A 12945-nucleotide genomic window follows, 5' to 3' on the forward strand; every position below is an offset into this window, starting at 1 on the left:
GCGGGGAGGGGGTGGGGGGGTTCGACGACTCAAACCGCGTTCGGGTTTCCACGCCTCGTGGTGCAGGCGACGTTTCGGGATGTGGCCCTCCACCAATCCCAAAGCACAGAATGCATCGTCCTCATAGCACGCAAATTCGCGTACTATGGGGGGGGGGGGGAAGGTCGGGGGGGTCATTTGCCGAAACGTTACCTTTATTGTTATTCCTTTTGGGGCGGTGTTGTTTACAAGTGTGTTTGAGTTTTGTGTGTAAAGGGACCGTCCATAAATGACGTCACGCACCTGGGGGGGGGGGGGGGGGGTCAGACATTTGTGACGATGTGTGATGACGGGGGGGGTGAGAAATGTGACGTCCCATCAAAATGCGCAACTTTAAATAAATATAGACAACACGTTCTACTTAATTAAATAGACTTTTTGATAAACGTTTTCTCCTATATCAGAATGCAGCGGCACATTAAACACGCACAACAATGACAATAGTTTAAAGCGATTTGAAGCAAGTTTTATTTTTGGGGAGGAGGGGCAGAGCTTTGTGACGTCATATTTTGAGGGGGTTTGATGCCGTGTGACGATTTGGGGTGGGGGGTAAAAAACCGTCCAAAATCGCGTGACGTCATTTATGGACGGCCCCCAAGTGCAGCATGCTGCTCTGGACCCACAGGCCATCAACTTCTTGTGCACACAGAGCTCGGCAGCACCAGCTTCAATGCTGGCAGAATGTGGCGGTGTCCTCTCTTCACGCCAATCTTGGTTCGCACCAAGGCTGTAATTATAATATATATTGGGGGGGGACAATATTGGGGGGGGGACACATCTCCCCCCCAAATATGCTCAAAATGTCCCCCCCAAAACATTGCTATAAAATAGATTTCTGTTTATATGATTGTGGTTATGGTGTACTTTATTAATCCCGAATCTCTGCCATTACATACAATGAAACAATTATACTGGTAGGAACGAAGTGGACCAGCCTACAATAGATTATATTGTCCGTCCGTCCGATTACGTGTAGCAACATCGCCCCCTACTGCAAACACTTGGCATGACCCTACAAAAACCTTTAGACTCAGTGAGGCTTTTCTGGCTAAACAAGTGTAGCATTTTCTTATAATTCCCTCAGATAGCTTTTAATTAAAACATTTAAATTAATGAGGCTTTCCTGGCTAAACACGTGTAACCTTCCCTTATAATTCCCTGAGATAGCTTTTAATTAAAACTTTGAAATTAAATAAAAAACTCACAGCGCCCTAAAGCCTACAGCTAGGCCTAAAGCCTAGAACTAGGCCTCAAAGTCTCCCTTCGTATCGTACCCCCGCGTGTGAAAGGGAGTTAATGTTTAACAATGTTACATTCCCTGATGTTTTAAAATAGAAACATTTACATTTAAAGCTTTTACATTAATAATTATAACATTTAAATTATACATTATTAATTAAAAATTTTAAATTAAAAATTAACTCACAGCGCCCTAAAGCCTACAGCTAGGTCTAAAGCCTAGAACTAGGCCTCAAAATCTCCCTTCAGATCGTCCGATTAGGTGTAGCAACATCGCCCCCTACTGCAAACACTTGACAGGACCCTACAAAAACCTTTAGACTCAGTGGGGCTTTCCTGGATAAACAAGTGTAATAATACATTATGTTTATATTCTTTGGTTATTCGTTCCTACCAGCCCACCCCGCAGGGTCCTGTTTGTAAAAAATAAATTAAAAGTCCATCCTATGTGTTAGTTAATTTTTTATATTTTAGGCAGGAAATTCGTTTTCAAATTTAGATTTTTTTTTCCTGCGGGGGGGACCCCCAGACCCCCTGGAAGATTTGGTCCCCCCCAATGTTGACTCCATGGCTACGGCCTTGGTTCGCACAGGACCTGTGCAGTGCTCTATTCAAGAATACATCAGCATCGCCTATTAATAATATTGGCCGACGGATCCCAAATGCCGGCAGGCGGAAACTAGTATGTGGAATGTCGGGCCAACGTTGCTTTGTAACTGGTAAAGACTCTCTTGAAAGCAAGCGCCGGAATCAATTAGAATACAATGTACTGTAGTGTAATAGCAATGATCGCTGCCGACTGCAAAACTTTTGCAGGACCCTCCTGAATGAAGCATGGGACTGGCCAAGGCGTTCCTGAGTAGATAAGCGTATTGATGAGATCAGTGCCACCGCCGCCTTATTTAAATTGCTACACGGATCCTACTCGCCAACCAAAAAAAAGGTGAACTTTGACCCAAATGCATCCCGATTCTGACCTCGGTGTCCCCCTAACATGGCAAAAACACACCCAGACAAAGAAAAATTCCACTTAAGAAAATGCAATACTTAAAAAAACAAAATTAGCTCCGCCACGATCACAGCTTATTGTCTTTGCAAAGTGTAATTTAGTGGAAACAAAATGAGAGAACACAGTTAAGAGGACCACTCGGGAGATGGAGCTGAGCTCAATTATTGTAACGGACCGAGATGGAGGGGAGAAACATTGAACCATGAGGGATGGTGATGTGACGAGGCATTCATCCAACAGTGGACAATGGCTGCTGATGGTGACGTTGGTCTTCCCCAGCTCTGAGCATCACTTGGTTTTATACAGCATAGCCTAGATCAGGGGTCTGCAACCTTTAAGACATAAAGAGCCACTTGGACCCGTTTCCGAAGGAAAAAATAAACTGGGAGCCGCAAAACCATTGCAACATTTAAAACAAATAGAACACTGCATATATTGTTTCTTACCTTATTGCTATATACAGGATCGTGCAGTCAGCTGTCAATCTGAATAAAAAAAGGACTTTTTCACTTAACAATGTAAAATATATTTTTGCAAATTAATAGCTAAATTACCTGGTTAATGGGATTTTTGCTCCTGAACCTCAGTGCACAGTGTCTGCACATCAGGGCTGTAAGACGTCACCTTCATTTTCACACAGGCTTGCAAGCCGTCATCTGTGAGGCGTGATCGATGTTTGTTTTTAATATAGTTCATGTTGGAGAAGACCTGCTCACATACATATGTGGAGCCGAAGATCGACAGGACTCCAAATGCATACTTTTTCATGTTTATATAAGTGTTGGGGATGGCATTCCATGTTTCGAATACAAGTTTGTCCTGTTTGGGAAGGTTTTCAATATCACTCCATTTATGATTCTGAGCCAGAATGGCCTTCTGACGGGCAACATCCTCAAGAGTAGCGGTCAAGCATTTGAACTTGGACACCCATATATCTTTGTCGGCTATATCGGCCAGTTCCATCTCAAGATCAGGTTGACTTACACCTGCAAATGCAGTCATATTCAATAGGGATGGATCGATCGCCAGGGGAGTGACAGGGAAGGATAATGTCGTTTTTTCCTCTCTGAACTCACAGAATCGTTTCCCAAACGAACTTTGCATTGTGGTGATTGCAGACTTGAAATATTCCAAATTTATCGTATCATGACTTTGTTTGAACTCTCTCAAAGAGGGAAAGTGAGACAGTGTACCTCTCTGTAAATCTTTGACAAACACTGTCAACTTGCGCTCGAATGCCAAAACCTCCTCCAGCATGTGCAGGGCTGTGCCTCCTTTCCCCTGAAGGGTTGTATTTAGCGTGTTTAGATGTGCTGTCATGTCTACCATAAAATGTAATTTTTCCAGCCACTCTGGCTGTTCCAGCTCAGCAAAGGTGAGCTCTTTGCTGCCCAGGAAGGTTTTTACTTCTTCCAAACATGTGGCAAAGCAACGGCAACGTTATTGCCTGTCACCGGGCGGGCAGTGTGGAGCGGAGCGGCGACCTGTCAGCAGCGGCAACGCCAGAGCAGGTGTCACAGTGCGCCTCCTCCCCTCGCTAGCATCCGCCCCGGAGCCGCGGTCAAGGTTCAAAAGAGCCGCATGCGGCTCCGGAGCCGCAGGTTGCCGACCCCTGGCCTAGATTCTAGAAGTCCTTGAAGGGTGTCAACTAGTCTATGATGAAGCATTCAGGTTTTTCTCATGTGTGACATGCATCTTGTCAAAGGGAACTGCAGGGATTTATTTTTCTATCATGCTGACAGCACGATTAAAATGAAATTAACGCCATAAAAAACCTGTACAACAAGCTTTGCGTGATATTACTTTCAATCACTTTATTGTAATTCATGTAATTTTATTATTTTACACTTCAAAAAGTGTAACAGAACTCCTTACACCTCAATAATTGCATGAATAAATACTGGCAAGGACATTTACCAACTGTTGTTAAAGCAGTTATGCCCACAAACACACTTCCAAAAAGTACATGACCGTAAAATGAATTGGCTTCCAGAACCTCCTAACTGTGACACTACAGCACTGACATAAATCGTACGCAAAAAATATATTCCATCACTGTAGCTTACATGCATGCATGCAAGCACACCGGTATATTGTACTCTGTACAATATGCAGCTTCTTGACATTTTATGATGTGGTGTATATATGAATCACATACACTACAGTAGGCAAAGGTCTGTAAGCAGACCAGTGCCTGTGTGCTTAGTAGCATTACAGCAGCAGCAAAGAAAGCATATTGCCAACAAAATATTCACATCCAACTGCAGAAAACGGGTGTTCGAAGTAAATGTACACAGTGGGCTGATGCAATTACATGGTAGCAACAATTTGCATTCAGCTCGATACACATGAAGGTCACTGTCGCCGAATGTATTTTTTAAAATAAATATTCATTGATGATCCTAACTATTGGAATGTTTACATTCACACTCGACTAAAATCCTCCACCAAAATTTTAAAGCTGCTTTAAAGCTTGCCAGTATCACAAAACAAACGCAAACGGTTGGGAGAACAAACTTAATGAAGACTGAACAAGTCCCCCAGCTTCGAGAAGACCTTTATATATATATATTTTTAAGATTCAAATCTTTTGTCATGGGTATCCAACAAGAGAAAATAACTTCCAGGAGTGATACATTGAGAAAGAAGAGAAAGAATGTGAAAATGAAGGGAAATAATAAATATATTTTTGAAAATTTGTACGAGCAATGCTCGAGGTAAAACAGTTAATATTAAACCTTCACAAGCACCCAAAAGGCAGGAAACTTTACAAACTAAGCAAGGTACATAAAGATTAAATTATTTTTTAAAGGTATTTTTTCATGCAAACAATTGAAAACTGTAACTATTCTACTGTTTTTAACATGACACGGAGAACCCCCTTCATCATGTGTTTCTAGATGGGAAATTGAGTCGAGTTTTCGTAACAAAAACTGCAAAGTTGGCAGTAAAAATATCGAAGCTTCAGCCATTTTCTGCGAAATATCAGGGGAAGCTACAAATTACGGCGGCCCAAACACTGCGTTGCTGAAACTTGGGTAACATTACATGTTTAGACGTCAATATTTTTTTCTCTGTTCATCCAGTGCCAAATATTAATAATCTGTTGCCAAAAGAACCAACAAATGTAAAACTACTTTATGACAGTAATGATCAACTTGTGTGCCAACTGACAGAGCTTAGCACATTCACTATTAGTTAACATAATACCTTAAATTAAACATTTTGAATCTGATAATATTCGTATCATTAAATGACTAAATTACAAGTCATTTAAAATTATAAAAAAAAAACTATTCTGAAAAGATCATTGTATGTCAATTAGTTATTTAAGAGGGACATGAGGCATATTGTAATCATAATGCTTGCACTATTTTACCACCAAGAATAAAGACAAATGGGACACAGCCAAAGACGACCAGCATATTAGGATTTTTGATAATGTTCTAGAAACTTAACAGACTCTAATTTCTGTTGTGGAGATAAGGCATTTTTTACCCAATTTTAAGCAAAAAGAACCAACTTATTTAGAGAAATTAGTCCTTTTCCATGAAACATTGTGCAAAAAACATACTTTTCAAACACACTGATCTTGTGGCTACACTTGAGTGTGTGTTGTCTTAACATTGTGTAAATGCCATAATCAGCCTTAACAAGCAGAGCTCGTCTGTAAAAGGGGAAATCTGACAAGAACACAAGCCACTGCATTTTGGAATGTACAAAAATGGTTGTGGCAGCATTCTCAACAAAAGTTGTAATGCTTTGAGATTGTACATGAATCAGTGCATAGGGTACAATACCCCTACTAAACTATATCAACTGCAGTCCTGACACAAGATTGTTAAGTCAGTTAGAAGAGTGAAGGTTACACTTGGAAGCGGTGCTCTTTGCCATCGTGGGCCATGAGTATGAGGTTGCGGTTGGTGGTCCATATGAGGCGAGCCAGCTTGAGCGCACTCATTGGTCCTGGAGAAATTGGCTGCAAGGGTGGAACCTCCATTGCTTTGATACATCGCAGCTGTGGTGCCGAGTTGAGCATGCCCAAGCTGCCGAGAAGAGAGGTGTTCATCTACGCAAACACAGTTTACAAACACACACATAAAATTAAAACATTTACATTTGCATGCAAAAGTATGATACAACCATGAGAAATTATACGTTCAATATTCTTATTTATATTAGGGGTACATTGCCAAACGGCCATATATCTGATGTTTTTGTCATATTCGAACTTCCCTTTGTATATTTAAAGTACAATGTCAAGACTACTTTGATTGTTAGGCAACTGACATGCTAATTTTATTTTGCTCTGTAGCTTTTAAAACTTGACTCATTTGGTTTAAGTTATTTTAGTCCACTTTTATCAACTTCCTAGACACACACCACAATGATGCAAACATTACAGAACACATGGGCGGGTCTATGATTACCAGTTGTCTCGTATTTATAAAATGCAATCGTTTGGTACTCTTGCACAGATATTTTTTGAGCACTGCCTTTACCAAACACAATAAAAGTAATTGTTTTTGTAATTAACTAGCACTGCCCGTGCATTTGCGTGGGATACATGGCCGTCATGGGGGGCAAGTGTAACGTCAGTGGTCAGCAGAACGCAGTAACACGGCTCAACGCTGTGGGAATGCGGGTGCCATCATCATGCAAATGTGTGCAGTGATGTCAACCATCTGTGCACTTGCTCACCCACCCGCACTTCAGCCAGCCATAAAAAAACCTATTTAATGATATATAGCCTGATATAATTAATTTTCTCAACATAATAACTTTTAAGCAAAAATAGTTTGACCAAAGTTGTTTATCCCCAAACCCATCATTCCTGTCCCTGTGGCCTTACCTGCCAGAAGGCCAGTCTATTGTCGGTGCTGGAGTAAGTTGCCAAGTAACGGCCGTCTGGAGCAAACGCCAGTGCAGTGATTGGTCCTTTGTGACCCTGAATCATCTAAGTTGAAAGAAAGTGTAAAGGACGGAAATGATTTTAGTTGAGGTTCGTGAATGGTACAGTCTAATGGACACAAAATGCCAATCACCTTCCATCTACTAACTGAAATGTTCAAGTTTAAAGTTTCATTTATTAGGTATAGCCCTGTGAGCCATGGGGCTCTTGAGTCGGGTGCAAACGCAACAAAAAAAAATGAACACAGAACATCTTAAAGCGACGACGCGTAACAGAAACATCCTGGAATAAACGAGCAAATATAAAAAAAACGTATTAAAACGCTGTGTGCAAAAATCCCAATGTGGTGCAAGTCAACAATAACAACCATAAGACAATTTAGATTAACCATATGTTTTCGAATCACAAAATTAAAGCTATAAAAACATTGTAACAATCATAGGAACTGTGATTCAAAATTTTACAATAAACGATATACATAGCACGTACGACCAGACTTGCAGCCATAGCTGGCAGCACGACACTCCCAGTGTATGATGTGTGAGTGAGTCAGTGGTAGTGTGAGTGAGTGTATGATGTGCGAGTCAGCGTATGATGAGTGAGTTAGTGGTTGTATGAGTGAATGTATGATAAGTGAGTCAGTGTGTGCAACATTTACTGTATTGTGTGTTTATTAGCCATGATGGCTGTAAACAATAGATGTGCACTGTTAAACGATTTTGTAACCTAGCAACCACAAGAAAAACAATAATCGGTGAAATAAATAAAAGTGTTTGCCCAAAGATGAAAATTCATGTCTTGCTGATATCCTGAGTTTGAATTAAGATTTCAGTTAAACATGATAAATCAGGTTTCTATATTTGAAGCTTTCGTGACTGCAAGGATTCATATTCTTTGGTTTTTTCGGTAAAGTCACGTAGGTAAGGTGGGAAAGCATGGCCTACTGCTGATGTAGACTGTTTTAAAGGGTCTACATCAGCAGTAGGCCATGCTTTCCCACCTGATGATGGACGCTTGTGTTGCGCCCAAAACGTCGTGATTTAATTTAGTTGTTTTCATTTATTTTATTTTTTACCTACGTGACTTTACCGAAAAAACCAAAGAGTATGAAAAACCAGGTTACTATATTCTTAGGTGTCATGTGGATTTCATTTATGGAGTGCCTGGCTCCTGCAGCTGCAGAGAAATGTAGTCAGCACAACTGCCTGATAGATTGAGCGTAATTGATGGTTTGAGATCATTCTCAAACCAAAATCGTGGTTACCATGGCATATGCAAATCGCAATCTCTTCGTGAAACTGGGCATCAAAGGAAAATATGTTAATGAGATTTGCAAAAAATAGCACTTACTCTAGCGTTAAAATAGATGCCAATAAAACATTGGGAAGATAGGGAATTTGGATTTTTTTTTCAAAGTTAAGGAAACGATTTTAAAATAATTTAAAAAAGGCAATGTGAGTGATACAGGTAAAACAATAGGAAAGTTGAGAAGCAATTTAACACGATTAGTCAAAAAATAAAGACCGAAGGGGAGAAGCAAATAGTAAATAATCAGAAGGCAGGGGGGGCTATAAACCATATCTGCCCCCCATGTCATATGTAGCAAATCACTCAATTAGGATTAAAGTTATCAGCAATCATCGCCCCTTACTGGCAGTCTAATGGCCAATTGCAAGCCAGTGCTGAGTCATCTTGTGCCACACGGACAGCTGCTACGGGGGGATTTATATCAAATGATTGACATGAGACATACGGCACTGAGATGCTGTGGCATTTCAGCATCTTATTTAAAAAACTCTTTACTATTATCCATATTTAAGGTATTGTAATGGGCGACCCTGTGTGTATTGTTAAAGGATTTGTTGTGTTTTGATGAGTAATGGGACCTGTGCATATTAGACAATCTGTGGAATTATGACAGCATTAGTCTAACGAATGAAATGCTACGCAATCTCACCTGGCACTTTCCCGTGCGGATATCGTAGAGTGCCACAGAGCCGTGTCGTGCGCCAACAGCCATGCGGTAGCTGGTGCTGCAGTAGCTGACCATGTTGAACCTGAAGGAGATGTTAGAACACACTTTAATTTTCTTGAGATCTTTCGATAAAGCCACGTAGATAGAAAAAAAAATATTCCATTTCCATGGTGAATTAATTTTTTCTATCCACGTGGCTTTCTTGAAAGACCCAAAGAATATTAATTCCTGCAGTCACGAAAGCTTTAAGTCAAGATTTACACTTTAATTAGTTTCAGGTGGAGATTACTCAACTCGATATAAAAACAGGAGCATATCAATGAGTAAAATTAAAAAGTGATTGTGGAAAATACAGCAGTGTCACAGCAAATGCACAATGTATCAAAACGCATACTTGCAAATAGATGGAAAACACTCCTGCAAGCCCTTCTTCTTTAATGTAGACGCATCCAAACAATACATTATGATGTCCATGACCTGTGAAACACAATTTAATGAAATTAAGTAAACTGGAATGACCACGAACCAAAGCCGACTGAGCAGATTCGTACCAGAAAGGCACCACTTATGTAAACAAAAATAAAATTGTCTTAACCTGACAATATCGAAGACCAATACAGCAAACAGTCTCTCACTTTCCAGTGGTGCAGAGTACAGAGGAGGGGCAATACAAAATCAGAATCTATATAAAATATATAATGAGGAAATTGGTAAATGCTAACAGTACAGCATTTTTTTTACCGGTTCCCTACTCCTGCAACCTATGAAACCATGACCATAACTAAGACCATTTCTATCATCACAGGACATAAATGATATAGAAGCCTAGCAGGTTATTGGGCCCTTATCTATTAATTCTTACACATGTTTGATGTGAACCAGCAAGGTGGCTGGGACACACATTTGTATATATTACTAGTAAATATGTATTTGAATAATAACTGTTATAAAACAAAGTACAGGAAAACCTCCCCGAACGTGGGTGGTACATTCCTGGAAAATAGCATGTTGGGAAAAACTGCGTTCGACAGGTAATAGGCAAGGGAAAGATAGGATTGTGTTCCTGGGTCCGAATTTATTACCCCCTACCTCTTTGTTTCAATAATTAGACATTATTTAGACCCGTTTTATCGTGACATAGGATAGTGAGTTGATCTCTATTTGTATAAACTCTTCTAATTTCACCTCAACCAAAACCCCCCAAACACTGAGGGGTACTCACGCCCAACTCTTTCCCCTGACACTGAATTGCCAGCCCGACAAATCGAACCTTTCAACGGATGTAGCAATCTCACCTCTCGCAAGGCTAATAACTATCTTGGCAACAATCTTAGCAATTTAAAACAAGCGCACAGCTAAAACATTACCTCCGTGTTCCGGAAAACAGACCTCGTTAAATAAACCATGGAGAGCCAAAACACACATTCGATAAAACCGGGGTGCGAAGAGGTTTTCCAATACAGTAAACCCCTTTTCATTTGACACATATAGGGCTCTGGCCTTGACGAATTATCCAGTATTCCGAATTATGTACAATGGTACTCCCCAGTGCCTCCTGCCCCAATAAAACAAAAATCCAAATTAGTTTTCAAAACTCCTCACACATCATACACATTGACACACCTGTATCAATTCCATACAAAACTTTGGATTTGTGTCACAGACCAAGGGATTTATACTTCACTCCCTTTGTATTACTTCTTGATGTAGAGAGTTGGCTTGCACCGAGTGTATAAACAAGGTAGTCGAAAGCAACGGGTCTGCACTAACGCTCGCCATGCGCGCCGCCACTAGACGACTTGAGTCGTTGTTTTGGTCGTGGCGTGTGGCGTCACTCAAAGTGTATGCCGAAATTGGACCATTAGGTACGGCAATTCGGCTCATGGCGAATTACTAATCTTCTTCTATATATATAAAAGGGAAATTTGTGGATATGTGTGTGATTCTATTCGAAATGTTTAGCATACTTCCCAACAAGCTACAAACTTTAAATTTGGCATGTGGGTAGCTTCAATACTGTACACAATGTAAAAAGTATAAACATATACTTTTGTATCTAGGGGGGGGAATATAATATATTGCACGGCAAGTGAGCGGTGACGTCACATCTGTGACATCTGTGACGTCACCCGCATGCGGCAGCGTTACGCAGTGTGCCTGCTGACGTCACGCAACCCCCTCCGAGTAGGCCGTGTATCCCGCACAAATGCGCGGCAACTATTATCATATTAGACTAACTAAAAAAACGAATAAATTCACTTTTACAAGTTCTGCCGTGTACAAGTGTAAAACAATAAACAGTACAAAGTAAACATAACTGCTGACTGGAAGGACTAGTAAAACAATTGTGCGCAATCAATTCTTCGCAATCGAAAAGTCTGGTATGAAAATTATGGTTGCGAGCTGAATCAGACCATTCTTTCCCGCACCCACCCCACTAAGGATGCTAAAAACAAGTACCTCTTGTTACAAGTCAGAGGTCTTGTGATAAACACTGACCTCCACCACAGAAATGTGTAATCGATATGAGTGAGTCAGGGCTGCCAATGAAGATGTGGATTGCTCTATGTTTGTTTGAAAATTTTAACAAACTAATAATTTGGCATCATAATTATTGTCCCCCTTGAGAACAGGGCATTACATCTCAGAGTTTCAAACTGGACATCTGTGATAAAGAACTTCATAGCTCATCGGATTCTTCCAGTCTAAATAAATATTCTGATTCTGAAACTGATTCAATCAGTAAAAAAGTGGTTCCTTTGACAATCAAGAATCAGGTGGAACTTACTTCCTGTTTACATTCCTGAGCTAACGGAGCAAAATCCCAAATTCTGGTGAACTATTGTCGACTCCTGACAAAGTGATGTTCATTTTATGGACCTTGGCAGATTGAAGGGCTGAGTCAACCCCAAGTGGGATTTGAACTTTCCAATTAAGAGCCACACTCACAAACCACTGTCCCAACGGCTTGATAATCGGCGAGACAATATCACTTTTTAATTTAAAGGAAACTAGTGAACATGTGCACGTTCTATAGGATGCAGTAGAACAATAAACATAGCATTAAATTTAACACGTAGGCTTTCGCGACCAGGCTTGGCTCTCCAACACACCGGTGTGCTGTACTAGTGACGAATTGGCCACATTCTGTTTACGTGACAACCCTTACTAGTTGGCTGTGTCGGGTGGTGGCGGGTTTTAACGACAGATTTATATATTTACACGATCTAACCCAAAAACCTCTATTATGGATCGTATTCAATATCAAGACAACAATTTAGCTACAACAAAGCCAAGACGTATGAGAAGACGTATGAAAGTAAACCCAAACGGTGCCCATCATGGAATTTTCCATCGCGGATGTGAACATGTCAAATTGTGGTATAGTTTGCCGATCACGTTCCTGTAGTTCAAACATTTGTGGCAGACCACGATATTAGAACTGCACTCTGCTCGTACTGATGCTGCCACGGCAGAATACACACGCATCATCATTAATCACAGTTAGTAAAAGTTTGTTTGTCCTTTTTAAACTGCATAATATTTACCGTATATGTCATTAATCTTTATTTTCATGAATATTATTACATAAACATGCACGCAGCAATACCGCACACAACATGTTTATAAAATTCTACACATATATGGTACAATTTATGTTTAACACTATCGAAAATATGAATCATATTTGACATTAAAGAGACGTATTTCATGTTTGGGCTAATGTAGGGTAACAATACACAATCAGAGGTGCTCATATTATCAACTGAA

General features: G+C 40.3%; 1 protein-coding gene across 2 annotated transcripts in view; it reads right to left on the reverse strand.

The window, feature by feature from the left end:
- Window positions 1-4086: 4086 nt before the first annotated feature.
- LOC144951681 (WD repeat-containing protein 7-like) overlaps window positions 4087-12945 on the reverse strand; it is a 78109-nt gene continuing 69250 nt past the window's right edge. For both annotated transcript variants that reach the window (XM_078881987.1, XM_078881979.1), the window contains 4 exons: window positions 9569-9651; window positions 9157-9256; window positions 7140-7244; window positions 4087-6356 (listed from right to left, as the gene is read on the reverse strand). In XM_078881987.1, coding sequence (XP_078738113.1) covers window positions 6153-6356; window positions 7140-7244; window positions 9157-9256; window positions 9569-9651 — 492 coding nt within the window. In that variant the 3' untranslated portion in view covers window positions 4087-6152. The remainder of the gene's footprint in view (window positions 6357-7139; window positions 7245-9156; window positions 9257-9568; window positions 9652-12945) is intronic.

The sequence above is a fragment of the Lampetra fluviatilis genome, chromosome 3 (assembly GCF_964198595.1).
Source record: "Lampetra fluviatilis chromosome 3, kcLamFluv1.1, whole genome shotgun sequence".
Classification (NCBI taxonomy): Eukaryota; Metazoa; Chordata; class Hyperoartia; order Petromyzontiformes; family Petromyzontidae; genus Lampetra; species Lampetra fluviatilis.